Here is a 12,351-nt window from a genome sequence, read left to right as displayed (position 1 = left end):
AAATGTAGCACAAAAGAAATAAAGCAACTGCAAATTCTTGCGCTTCTTTCTCCCTTTACCCTTTTAAACATAGGGTACGAATCATTTACCCTATGCTCTTTATGCAGTGCATAGTACTGTTAACAGTATATGTCACAGGGAGCTGCGCTGCAAAAATCTCATTTATTTTAATGAACCTTAAAATGTATTTGGTGGATATTTCAGTGTCTGATTCCAGTATACTCTATGCCATTTCTAGATAAATAAATGATTAGGTATTTCCTCACTAGATGTATTACTCCAATGACGAGAGGCTTTCAAGCAACATTTGAGTACATGCACTACTGTGCAAAAGTCTTGAGCCACCCTGTCATTTCTTTACATTTTACTAGGAAAATGGGAAATAGATGCAACAATTTTTTAAACATCTGCAAACACACACAGAAATACAATAAACAGTGTAAAAAAAGGAGTTTGTACAATTCCAGTGAGCCTGAGTTAAGTTAGTTAATACTAAATACTAAGTTATTATTCTGCATGACCAGCTTTTTTCTTTAACATAGCCTGAATTCTCTTAGGAAAACTTGTAATTTCTGTAAGTAGTCTTTAGGAATAGTTCTCTGGGCTTCTTGAAGGACATCCAAAACTCTTCTTTGTATGTTGGCTGCCTTTTCTTCCATTCTCTGTCAAGACGATTCCACACTGCTTCAATAATGTTGAGGGCCAGACTCTAGGGAGGTCGCTCCATAGCTGATAGTGTTCCACTGTATGTTTTTCTATCCAGATATGCTTTTAGTGCATTGGCAGTGTGTTTGAAATGACTGTCATGCTGAAGCCCCTACAAATCAGATGCTTTCAAGATGCCTGCGTGGTGGATCAAACTCTTATGGAACTTTTCTGTGTTAATAATTCCATTCATTTTGACATGATCCCAACACCACTGGCTGAATTGTAGTCCCAACCATGACAGAGTCTGTACGGTGTTTTACAGATGGCTGTACACGCTGTTGTACCTTTTTCCTGACTTCTTCTCTACATATTAACAATGATTTAAAAAAAATTGGTTTCATCACTTCATAAGACCTCTTACCACTGATTTTCAGTACAGTTCTTATGTAATTTAGCATACCTCAGCATTTTCTCCCCGTTTTCCTTCCTTAAGAATTGCTTCTTGAAATTCACCCCTCCACTGAGACCATTTCTGATGAGGGTTCAGCCAGATATCTCTGAGGTCTCAGCCAGACCTTCTTCTTCAAACAGTATTTCTTTAGGACATTATTTTCAGATGTGCTGCAGACGCACACACACACACACACACACACACACACACACACACACACACACACACACACACATATGTGTGTGTATATATATATACACACACACACACTACACACCATGCCAAGACGTGCAAAGTTTTCAGCTAATAGGTAAATCAGAAAATATTACTTCATCCCTGTTCAACTGTGTTATCTTTGGCATTATATTACAATTACAAGAAGTTCTGGCTGCTTGGAAGCAAAAGATAAAGAAATTAGGGGTGGGTCAAGACTTTTGCACAATAGGTTACATAGGTTAAATAACTGTGGGAATAATTAGTATTTGAATTCAAGGCTATAACTTCTAGTCAATGCTTTTAGCGAGAGGAGCTACTTTTCGTTATTTAACAGTCATACCACCGATTTCTCTAAATCCCAAGCGGGAGAGCAGCCTCATAGCGCTTCTAAGTGACAGGTTTTTCAATTTCATTTAATATTTCGGATTTTATATAAAGAAATATTTAATATCTAGCGTCATTAAATTATCTTTATTAACTAAAACTATTTTTAGTATAATGCAGTATTTTCTCGACCGGACAGGTTGACTCCGGACGATTTTACTAATGCACTTGTACTTCATATTCGTATCTACTACAGGTGGCGCCAACACACACGTCTAAGAGTTTTAGTTGCCTTAGAAGTTGCCTGACGAAAATAAATATATGTCGCAATAAATATTTAAGAATCGTCGTTTCTTTGATTTTACATTGACGTTTATTTATTTTAAAATTTCATCATTATAATATACTTGTTGTGTGTCTGCATATTTTTCATGTAGTAAGTTTTCTTTGTTTTGTTTCCGGCACACAACGGACGCACGCACTCGAGGCTCAGGGTCTGCACGCCTGCCGCCAAAATTCAAGTTAGAGGAGAGAAGAAGCAGTTTCCCAGTTGTCAGCTGTAAACACGGGGCTAATATTTGATGCTTTCCGTTTAAGGTGGTGGTTTGTCACTTGGCTATAACAAATCTTGCCTCCGGAATCAGCGGAGAGACGAAACTCGAAAAATGTACATCAAGTCTATTATTATCGAAGGATTCAAGTCCTACGCGCAAAGGACGGAGATCAACGGCTTTGACCCACTCTTCAACGCCATCACAGGACTGAACGGCAGCGGCAAGTCCAATATTTTGGACTCGATATGTTTCCTTTTGGGTATTTCAAATCTCACCCATGTAAGTGTGCTGTTGTGCGTAAGCTAGCTTAAAAGCTATCAAATCCAGTGTTACAGTTGTTTATATTTGATTACTTAGAGTTTTTGTAGAGTTTGGCAGTGGTTGTATTCCTATCAGCAACAAGCGAAAGTCACAAATTGTTATAGTGCTTAAAACTACTGTATTTTGCGAAACAAATTTAAAATAAAATGAAGTATGAATACAAGAAATACATCTAGTTTTAGTTTCGTAGAAGCTGTCAATAGAGTAAGCATAAGGAGGCATCGACACTTTGAGACTGCGGTCGCTTCGTGACTGGAAGTAAATAGCCGTCACGATTTGTTTATAACAATATGGTTCTCTCATAGCAAGTGACAAAAAATAATAAAATAAAATAAGCATATCCTTTCTGAAAACTGACTCAGGTCAAACTGAACTGCCACAAAAGTGAGAAACAAAATATGAAGAACAACTGTTGAAAAATACGAAGCTGCAGTGACTCTGAACTGAGGTTAACTAAGTAAGAAGCATGTGTAGTTGTTTCTCATTCAAAACTTGCATCCCTTTTTGTTTCATCTCATCTGACAGGTGCGAGCCTCCAACCTCCAGGACTTGGTGTACAAGAACGGACAGGGTGGCATCACAAAGGCCACTGTGTCCATTACCTTTGACAACTCCAACAAAAGCCAGAGTCCTCTGGGGTTTGAAACACATGATGAGATCACTGTTACGAGACAGGTGGGGAAAGAAATAAAGGAGGAAAGTCTCTGGCTTTAGGGTTATTATGCAGTGCTTGTATTAACACGGATATACTTTTTTTTTTTTTTTTTTTTTTTTTTTTTTTTTTTTAAAGGTGGTAATTGGTGGCAGGAACAAGTATCTCATCAATGGAGTCAATGCCAACAACACCCGAGTGCAGGACTTATTCTGCTCTGTTGGTCTTAATGTCAACAACCCACATTTCCTCATCATGCAGGTCAGTCTTGTGTCAGCTGTGTAGTTGTGGTTGTGAATAGATATGATCTGTCACCCCATTCATAGATTTTCCTTTTGTTTTAATACATTAGGGGAGGATTACCAAAGTTCTGAATATGAAACCACCAGAGGTAAGACAAACACGTTGCCCATTAGGAGGACCATATTTCCCTCCCTTCTTAGGACTTCTAATATTGAATACTTTTATTCTTTCAGATCCTTGCCATGATCGAGGAAGCAGCAGGTACCAGGATGTATGAATGTAAAAAGATTAGCGCTCAGAAGACCATCGAGAAGAAAGAGGCCAAGCTGAAGGAGATTCAGACTGTATGTTAAGTCACTCTGACTATATCACTATCTATACTTGTTTGTCAGCAAACTGCTGCTGAAGCAAACCATTTATTTTGTTTGCTCTTACAGATTTTGGATGAGGAAATCACTCCAACCATGCAGAAACTGCAGGAGGTAGTTTGGCATTAAGATTTGAACTGACTATCTCTCTCCACAGGTTCAACCTGTGAAGCCTGTGTTCTTTTTGTTTTTACTGTTGTAATATCCATTTCTGAACCTTCCTCTGTCCGCAGGAACGATCATCATACCTGGAATACCAGAAGCTGATGCGTGAGATCCAGCACTTGTCGCGGCTGTATGTGGCCTGGCTGTTTGTGTGTGCGGAGGAGACCAAGCTGAAGTCAGCAGAGAATCTAAAAGTGATGCAGGACAACATCGCCAAGATGCAAGCTAGCATGGCAGAGAACGAGAGCAAAGTCCAGGAGCTCACAGCCCAGATTCAGGAGCTGCAAAAGAAAAAAGACCAGGTACTTTACACTGGGGAAGAAAGGGAGCGATAAGAGTAATTTAAAAATTTTTATCACAATTTGAATTTTTATATAATAGTGGGCAGATTTTGCAATACCTTTGTTGAAGTCTTTAAAATAATTTGTATGCTATAGGTCCATTCTTTGTATGTTTTAATCGAACTGCAGCAAAGTAATCCATATCAATCTGCTCGTCTGTAGGAAGTAAATGGAGTATTAAAGTCCCTTGAGGAGGCTCTAGCTGATGTTCAGCGTGTGGATGCCAAAGCTCAGAGTGCACTTGACTTAAAAAAATCAAATCTCAAAGATGAAACCAAGAAGAGGAAGGAGCTTGTAAAGAACATGGAGGAGGTAACAGACTGATAAATCGTGTTATTCTATGACTTGCAAACAAGGGTAATCTGTACATCTGAATCATTTATTCAAACTGTTGTTTTCCTTCATCCACAGGACAAGAAAATGCTTGTGGTGAAGGAAAAAGAGGTTTCTGTGTTGACCAAGCAGCTTCAGGCTCTGCAGGAGGAAGGAAAGAATGACAGCGCTGCCCTTGAAGCAGCTGAACAGCATTTCAAAGCTGTGTCTGCAGGTCTTTCTACCAATGAGGATGGAGAGGAAGCCACACTCGCAGGCCAGATGATGGCCTGCAAGAATGACATGAGCAAAGCAGATACAGAGGCCAAGCAGGTGACGAAAGCAGACGGACAGATGTCTTTAGAGTCAGAGTCTTGCTTTAAGAATAAATATTTTTGCAGAAGGCTGATTACACGTATATGCTTCTGTGACTGGAAAACATTTTTTTTCACTGACCTTATTCCCTGGGTTCTTTATTTTATCATGAATTTCCAACAATTTCTTTTTTCTTCCTTATTTATGCTCAGGCCCAAATGACGCTTAAGCATGCCCAGGCTGAGCTGAAGACCAAACAAGCAGAGGTGAAAAAGATGGACAGTGGCTACAAAAAAGACCAGGACACTCTGAAAGCTGTCAAAAACAGCAGGGAGAAACTAGAGGCTGAGCTAGCCAAGCTCAACTACGAAGGTACTAATTCATGATTATTTATGTATTTGATTAAACTGGAGTCACCTGCAGTCACGTATGAGATGCCTTTTCTGTATAAACCTGTGTACTGACAGGAGGTTTTTTTATGTCCTTCTGCAGATGGGAAGGAAGAAAGTCTGCTGGAAAAAAGAAGGCAGCTGTCCAGAGAGATCGCTAAACTTAAAGAGACCCATGAGCGTCTCATGTCACGTTTCCCCAACCTGCGCTTTGACTACAAGTAAGAACTCAGATCTCATCACATTATATTACGTATAATTTTATAAAGACATTTAATGATTTTCTGATAAAAGAAGTAGTATTGAGAAACGATTTCATGTTAAAAATGTAGAGGTGTGTAAGTTTATTAATTTATTTTTTTTTAATAAACTTGCATTCCTTTGCACACTTGGCTGACAGTTCCCTCACCTTTAACTTTGTTTGTTGTATTGTACCTGTGAAGAGGAGTCTTAGCTATTTGTTAATATATTGATATGATGGCAGATATGTATGGGTTTTTATGGGATGCCAGAGGACACAAGCTAAGACATTTTTTCTCTCCTGGGTCTTCACTCCCTCAGTTGTTGTTGTTTCATTTTTTCTCTTCTCTCCCCAACAGTACTGAACTCCAATGATAATAGTTCTGGTGTGCGGCAAAAAACATGTGGTTACATTTCTGGGTCGTAGGGTTTCAAAGTGTTTTGCAGTTATGATAATGCTACAGCGTAAATTTCCCACTGAAGGATAAATCCCCAATAAAGCCCAAAATGACATTTATGAGAATAAACAAACAAATCTTTTTTGAAAAGTAGGAACCAGATGCTATGTCAAAAATCAAAAGATTATAAGAAATATGTATTTCAATAATCTCTTAGCAACCTGAGAATATCTTTGGGAATTGTAATTTTCAAGGCACCTCTGGTAATTGATATCATCGTCAGATTTCTTTGTTAAACTTATCTCATAGACTTTTAAAACATATTTTGTTTGGCCAATGCTTGAAAATGGGATTTTAAAAAAAGTCGTTAGAGATTAATGTTTTCAGAGGGAGTGAACACTACTTAATGAACTCTGGTGTGTTAATGTTGTTGTTTTTTCCCTTTCTTTAGGGACCCTGAGCGAGGATGGGACCGGAGCAAAGTGAAGGGGCTTCTAGCTAACCTGATCACAGTCAGCGACATCTCCTACTCAACAGCACTGGAGGTCGTGGCAGGAGGACGGCTTTATAACATTGTTGTTGACACAGAGGTAGGCGTGTGTGTTTTTTATTTATTTATTTATTTTCATTTGCAGATCAGTGGGACAGCATAACTGGAGTTATTGATTTTGGTTTTTTGTAGGTGACAGGCAAAAAGTTGCTAGAGAAGGGAGAGCTCCAGCGAAGGTACACCATCATTCCCCTGAACAAGATCTCTGCTAAGACACTTAATGACAGAGTGATCAATGCTGCCAAGAGCCTGGTGAGAGAATCTTCTGAGTGTTTGGGTTTGAAAATCTTTGGAGAAGTTGGAAAAGTGCACTGATTTTTTTTTTTTTTTTTTTTTTTTTCTCCCCCTGTTTACTGAAACTTACCATTGACTCTTTTTGCCTTCTTTCTGTCTTATCTTCATCCAGGTTGGAGTGGACAATGTTCACACAGCTCTGTCCTTAGTTGGCTATGAGTCTGACCTACGTAAAGCCATGGAGTATGTGTTCGGCGCCACACTGGTTTGCGACACTCTGGACAATGCCAAAAAAGTGGCTTTTGATAAGCAGGTGATGACCAAGACAGTCACACTCGGTGGGGACATCTTTGACCCACAGGGAACTCTGAGTGGAGGTGAGAGCAAGGAGGACACGTGTGCTCTGTCATGTGTTACTTATTGGATTTTGTTGCAACTGTTTTATGATCATTTTGAACGTTATACCTGCAGAAATGGTTTTATTTTAACTCACTCAAGCACTCAAAAAGTAAACTGGCTTTTTTCCCCTCTCAGGTGCTCGTTCCCAGTCTGCATCAGTTCTGTCCAGCCTGAAGGAGGTGAAGGAGGTTCAGGACAACCTGAATGAAAAGGAGGCCCAACTTCAGGATACTGAACGGCAACTAGCCAGCCTGAAGGGAACCGCTGAGAAGTATGCACATGCAAACACAAAAAAATATGCCCATGTTTTAACTGTTCACATGTATGTTTACAGCAAAACTCTTAAAAGCCTCGTTTTTAAGACTTGATGCACCACAACGCCATTTAGTATTTAAAAGCAGTGGAAAAAAACACAACAGAAACACACTGTGATGTAGCTGCCAGCACCTACCCAGTACATTTCCTTGTTCTTTTCACCACACTTCTCTCTCTCTCTCTCTCTCTCTCTCTCTCTCTCTCTCTCTCTCTCTCTCTTTTTTTAGGTACCGTCAGCTGAAGCAGCAGTATGAACTGAAGGTGGAGGAAGAACAGATTCTGCAGGCCAAGGTGCAGCAGAGCTCCTTCCACCAGCAGCAAGAGGAGCTTGAGAGGCTGCGCAAAGCAATTGGTCAGAGAAATCAAAATACGTGGGGCAAGAAAAAAATGTCCAGTCTGCATTTTGTGTTTTCTAACTTGATCAAATGCGCTGTTTGTTAATCCAGAGGAGAGTGAGGAGACGTTGCGTGTTACTAAAGAGGTGCAAAAGCGGGCTGAAGAGAAATACAAGGTGCTGGAGAACAAGATGAAGAATGCTGAAGCTGAGAGGGAGAAGGAGCTGAAAGCTGCCCAGCAGAAACTCAATACAGCCAAGGCCAAAGCCGATGCCTTCAACAAGAAGCTGAAGCAGAAGCAGCAGGTTAAATGAACTTTTGACTGCTTTGAATAATTACTATAATATACAATAACATATTTTTATTTTTAGCCAGAATTTTTGTCAGCTGGTGTGTGTGGGTCTGTTTTGTTTTGCTTTTTATTTTTATTTTTTATTTTTTTTAACTCTTGCTTTGCTCATGTTTGCAGGAGGCTGATGCAGTGGCCCTGGAGCTGGAGGAGCTGCAGAGGGAGCAGGCTGGCTATGAGCAGCAGATTCAGGCTGTAGATGAGGCGATGAAGGCTATCCAGGAGCAGATCGACAGCATGGCTTGCACTGTATCCCAAAACAAGGTATTTGGGCCATTTTGAACGTGCAGAGTAGCTCCCAGAAGGCTTTTGGCAAATAGACTTAGATGAGTTTATTACTGCTCCACTCCAGGGGTGGAACTCGTTCATGTGAACTTAAAAAGTGTTACAATTTATCACAATCAATTTGTCTGCGTGGGTTCTCAGTCATCCAGGTCATGACAGTCTTAAGAACTTGAAAAAAGGGGGCAACTGGACTTCCCTTCTTTTGTTAAGCTCTTAAGAATCCCAGTCGATTACTAACTCAGATCTTATAAGTAAAAGTGTGCTGGTTCTTTCTAGGGAGTTGACAAGAGCTCCACTTCAAAAACCGCCTGCTTCCCCCACTTCTTGATTGAATTTGTGTCAGGTCACAGAACACATTAATATTAGCTGTACCTCCCTGAACTTGGAAGAATAACTGGTTTCAAATATTTAGCTGCCTGTAAATAGAACGAGCTACAAAAATAACCCAAATTTTGATGCTGTTAAATTTTTTTTTATCTACAACTGCTCATGTGTGCAGTTTTATTATGTGGTTGTCTGTCTCAATATGTTTTTTGTACACAGGTCTCTGTTGAAAAAGAGATGTTGATTTGAAAATGATTACCTGCTTAAATAATTTAATAATTAATATTAAAAAAAGTTCCATGCCCCAGCAGTACAAGCAAATACAAGCATTTTGCAACTTTAACGAGGCTGTTAGAGGGTTTCCACGTAGTTGTTTTGGTCCTCATTATGAATTGTAGTGTTGTACTCTTCTTGTGGATCATTTGGCTGAGGATGTGCCATCTTTCTATTTAAAAAAACAAAAAAAAAAACACACCATCTAATGTGATGTTTATAAATTTAAGTACCCAAATACTTTCCTAATTTTTTATTTGTTTATTTATTTTTTCTGTTGTAATGTAGGAGGCAGTGCGTAAAGCCCATGAGGAGCTGGTCAAACAGAAGGAAGTGATTGTGGCACAAGACAAAGAGCTCAAGGTAAATACTGTTACACATATATATTATATAATGTTACAAGCCCTCCACAGGAGGATTGTTGTTGTAACTGCAACAGTTTCAGTTTCTGACTGAAATACTTTAAAGCATTTCACACTCCTCAGCACTGAGAGCTTCACAACTGCTTAGAACTTTCAGATATGACTGATTAACTGAATTGTCTATCCATCTCAACGCTCCAGACAAAGTCCACTGAGGCCAATAAGCTCAGAGAACAAAACAATGAGGTCCAGCTGAAGATCAAGGAGCTGGAGCATAACATCAGCAAACACCGCAAAGACAGCCAGGATGCTGCTGACAAGGTACACGTAAACTCTCATTAGCCCACAGTCCTCCCACTGCAGTAACACTTGATCCAGAAGATTGGAGTGAGTTTCATCTCATCTCGTATGCCTTGAGCATCATAAACATGTTTCCATCTCTCAGGTGACTCGGATGCTGGAGGAGCATGACTGGATCAATTCAGAGCGCCACTTTTTCGGTCAGCCGAACACTTCTTATGATTTCAAGACCAACAACCCGCGTGAAGCAGGCCAGCGGCTCAAGAAGCTGGAGGAGACCACCAGCAAGCTAGAGAGGAACGTTAACAAGAGGGCCATGAACATGCTGAACGAGGCAGAGGAAAGGGTGAGGAGGGAGGGGGAGGGACGAAAAAGTACATTTGTAACTCAAAGGCCTCAGCTACTATCTGTTCCTCCATGTAACTTCATTCCCTTCTGCAGTACAATGATCTGATGAAGAAGAAGAGGATTGTGGAGAATGACAAAGCAAAGATTTTGCAGACCATTGAGGAGCTGGACCAAAAGAAAAACGAGGCTCTTAACTTGGCATGGCAGAAGGTAAACTTCTGAGCACCTTTTATTTATTTTTTTCTCCTTTACTTGTATATTTTTATTGTCAACTTGCTTTGTTTTAAATTTTAAACCATTGCAGGATTTTCAATAAATCTAATATCTGTGGATGGTATAAATCAGTAATGCCAGTGAACAGGACTTATTTTGTGCAGCAGCCACTTCTGCTTCTTTCTCTAATAGGTTTCAGTCACTATGAATATAAAAAGGTGTTAGGATCATAGGCTGTATGAAGAGTATCACTACCCCCATCTTTAAAATTGAGTCAGACAGTGAAACCGTACATATGTTAGGTAATCCTCCTTTCTTACACTCAAGTCATTTTTGTATATTTAGTCATCCTAACATTTTATTCAGTCTGATCCAAAACGGGTGACTGAGCCAAGAATCACATCAGGAAACTTCTAGGCTTCTATAGGACTGAACATCTGTTTGATGCCTTAGGTTTTGCCCCCTGGTGGCCATTAAGAAGAAAGCAGGTTGGCTGCCTTTTGTACAGGAGTCACCTGCACTTCTTAGTTTCTTTTTCTGGCCTCCACATGACACGTAGATCATTACCTCCTTCCTGTCTTGTTGTTGTTGGTGTAGTTTTCTTTGTTTGTTTTAATTATCATTATTATTATCCTCAGTATCCTGTAGTTGTGGCATGTCAGATGCTGGCTTTTGGTTGTGTTCCTTTTTTGTTTAACTTTAGAATAATTAATTTAAATTAATTTATTGCCCATTATCTCTCACTGTAGGTAAACAAGGACTTTGGCTCCATCTTCTCCACCCTGTTGCCAGGAGCCACAGCAAAGCTGGCTCCTCCGCAGGGCGGCGGTGTCCTGGAGGGCCTCGAGTTCAAAGTGGCCTTGGGTAACACCTGGAAGGAGAATCTCACAGAGCTCAGTGGTGGGCAAAGGTGAGTAACATCATTCAGTATGGCCTTTTAGTGTCACTTCGATTGCACCTAAACAATACTGTAAATAAGTTGTGTGTCTGTTTTCAGATCACTGGTGGCCCTGTCTCTCATCCTGGCCATGCTGCTGTTCAAACCCGCTCCCATCTACATCTTAGATGAGGTGGACGCTGCTCTGGATCTGTCTCACACACAAAATATTGGACAGATGCTGCGGACGCATTTTAGACACTCTCAGGTAAGTTAAAGCATGAAGGTTTTCACTTTATTGCGCAGAAGACACTTCCTGCCGTGAAGTACCATAAACCATTATTCCTCTTTTAAACCAAGTTAATGGGTAAAGTTTTTCCACACCTTGCAATTTTTATTGTCTTTGCAGTTTGTGGTCGTGTCACTTAAGGACGGCATGTTCACAAACGCCAACGTCCTATTCAAGACGAAGTTTGTCGACGGCATGTCCACAGTGACGCGGACCGCGCTCAGCCAGAGCGACCCCAAGAAAATCCAAGAAAAGCCGTCACAGAAAGAGAAGAGGAGCAAGCAGCTCATCAGCTAATCATTGCACTGAAATTTCATCACACATTATGTCATCTAAAAACCTTGTAACATAATCTAAGGAGGTATCGGTTAATAAGAGTTGTCTTTCATGCCATGTGTTCTTCTTTCTTTGTTTACATCTTTGCATTTCAAACAATAACGAGCTTTATTTTGTCTGAACTGTCCTTATTTATCCTGTCTCTTTTGTGGTTCATGTTCCCTTGCTTCCTGTCATCTGATTTATGTGGTTTATATTTTAGTAAATAAAGCAATAAATGCATTTTTGTCTGGTCTCATAAGCTCTCCCATCGAAGGGAGGGAGTACATAATCACTTCAATTTGTTACTCAACCATATTGAGTAGTATGTGATAGAAAAGGGCATGGAGAAACCTGTACGACACACTTCAATCTTTTTCAATACAAAACCCTACAACAGGGGTGGGGAACTCCAGGCCGGTGTCCTGCACGTGTTAGATATCACCCTGGGTCAACACACCTGAATCAATTAGTTCATTACCAGGCCTCTTCAAGACATGTTTAGGGGCAAATTTAGCCATTTAAATCAGCTGTTTTGGATCAAGGACACATCTACAACCTGCAGGACACTGGCCCTTAAAACCTGGAGTTCCCCCACCCCTGCCCTATGACAGTAGTGACACCATAGCAGGCTGATATCGCCATA

At 40.2% G+C, this 12,351-nt stretch overlaps 1 protein-coding gene across 1 annotated transcript; it reads left to right on the top strand.

Moving 5' to 3' along the window:
- Positions 1-2,144: 2,144 nt before the first annotated feature.
- smc2 (structural maintenance of chromosomes 2) lies at positions 2,145-11,948 on the top strand. Its single transcript, XM_039613596.1, has 25 exons — positions 2,145-2,472; positions 3,040-3,189; positions 3,305-3,427; positions 3,519-3,557; positions 3,643-3,753; positions 3,847-3,891; positions 4,011-4,244; positions 4,446-4,595; positions 4,695-4,928; positions 5,123-5,282; positions 5,403-5,520; positions 6,389-6,527; positions 6,620-6,739; positions 6,894-7,098; positions 7,256-7,391; positions 7,663-7,787; positions 7,882-8,075; positions 8,240-8,383; positions 9,290-9,364; positions 9,565-9,684; positions 9,809-10,009; positions 10,105-10,221; positions 10,974-11,134; positions 11,222-11,369; positions 11,511-11,948. Exons 1-25 carry the CDS (start codon positions 2,305-2,307, stop codon positions 11,685-11,687), a joined length of 3,594 nt encoding a protein of 1,197 aa, XP_039469530.1. The 5' UTR covers positions 2,145-2,304; the 3' UTR covers positions 11,688-11,948.
- Positions 11,949-12,351: the final 403 nt, after the last annotated feature.

The sequence above is a fragment of the Oreochromis aureus genome, linkage group 6 (assembly GCF_013358895.1).
Source record: "Oreochromis aureus strain Israel breed Guangdong linkage group 6, ZZ_aureus, whole genome shotgun sequence".
Lineage (NCBI taxonomy): Eukaryota > Metazoa > Chordata > Actinopteri > Cichliformes > Cichlidae > Oreochromis > Oreochromis aureus.
Note: the sequence above shows the minus strand (reverse complement) of the source record. Positions and strands in the feature narration are given on the sequence as shown.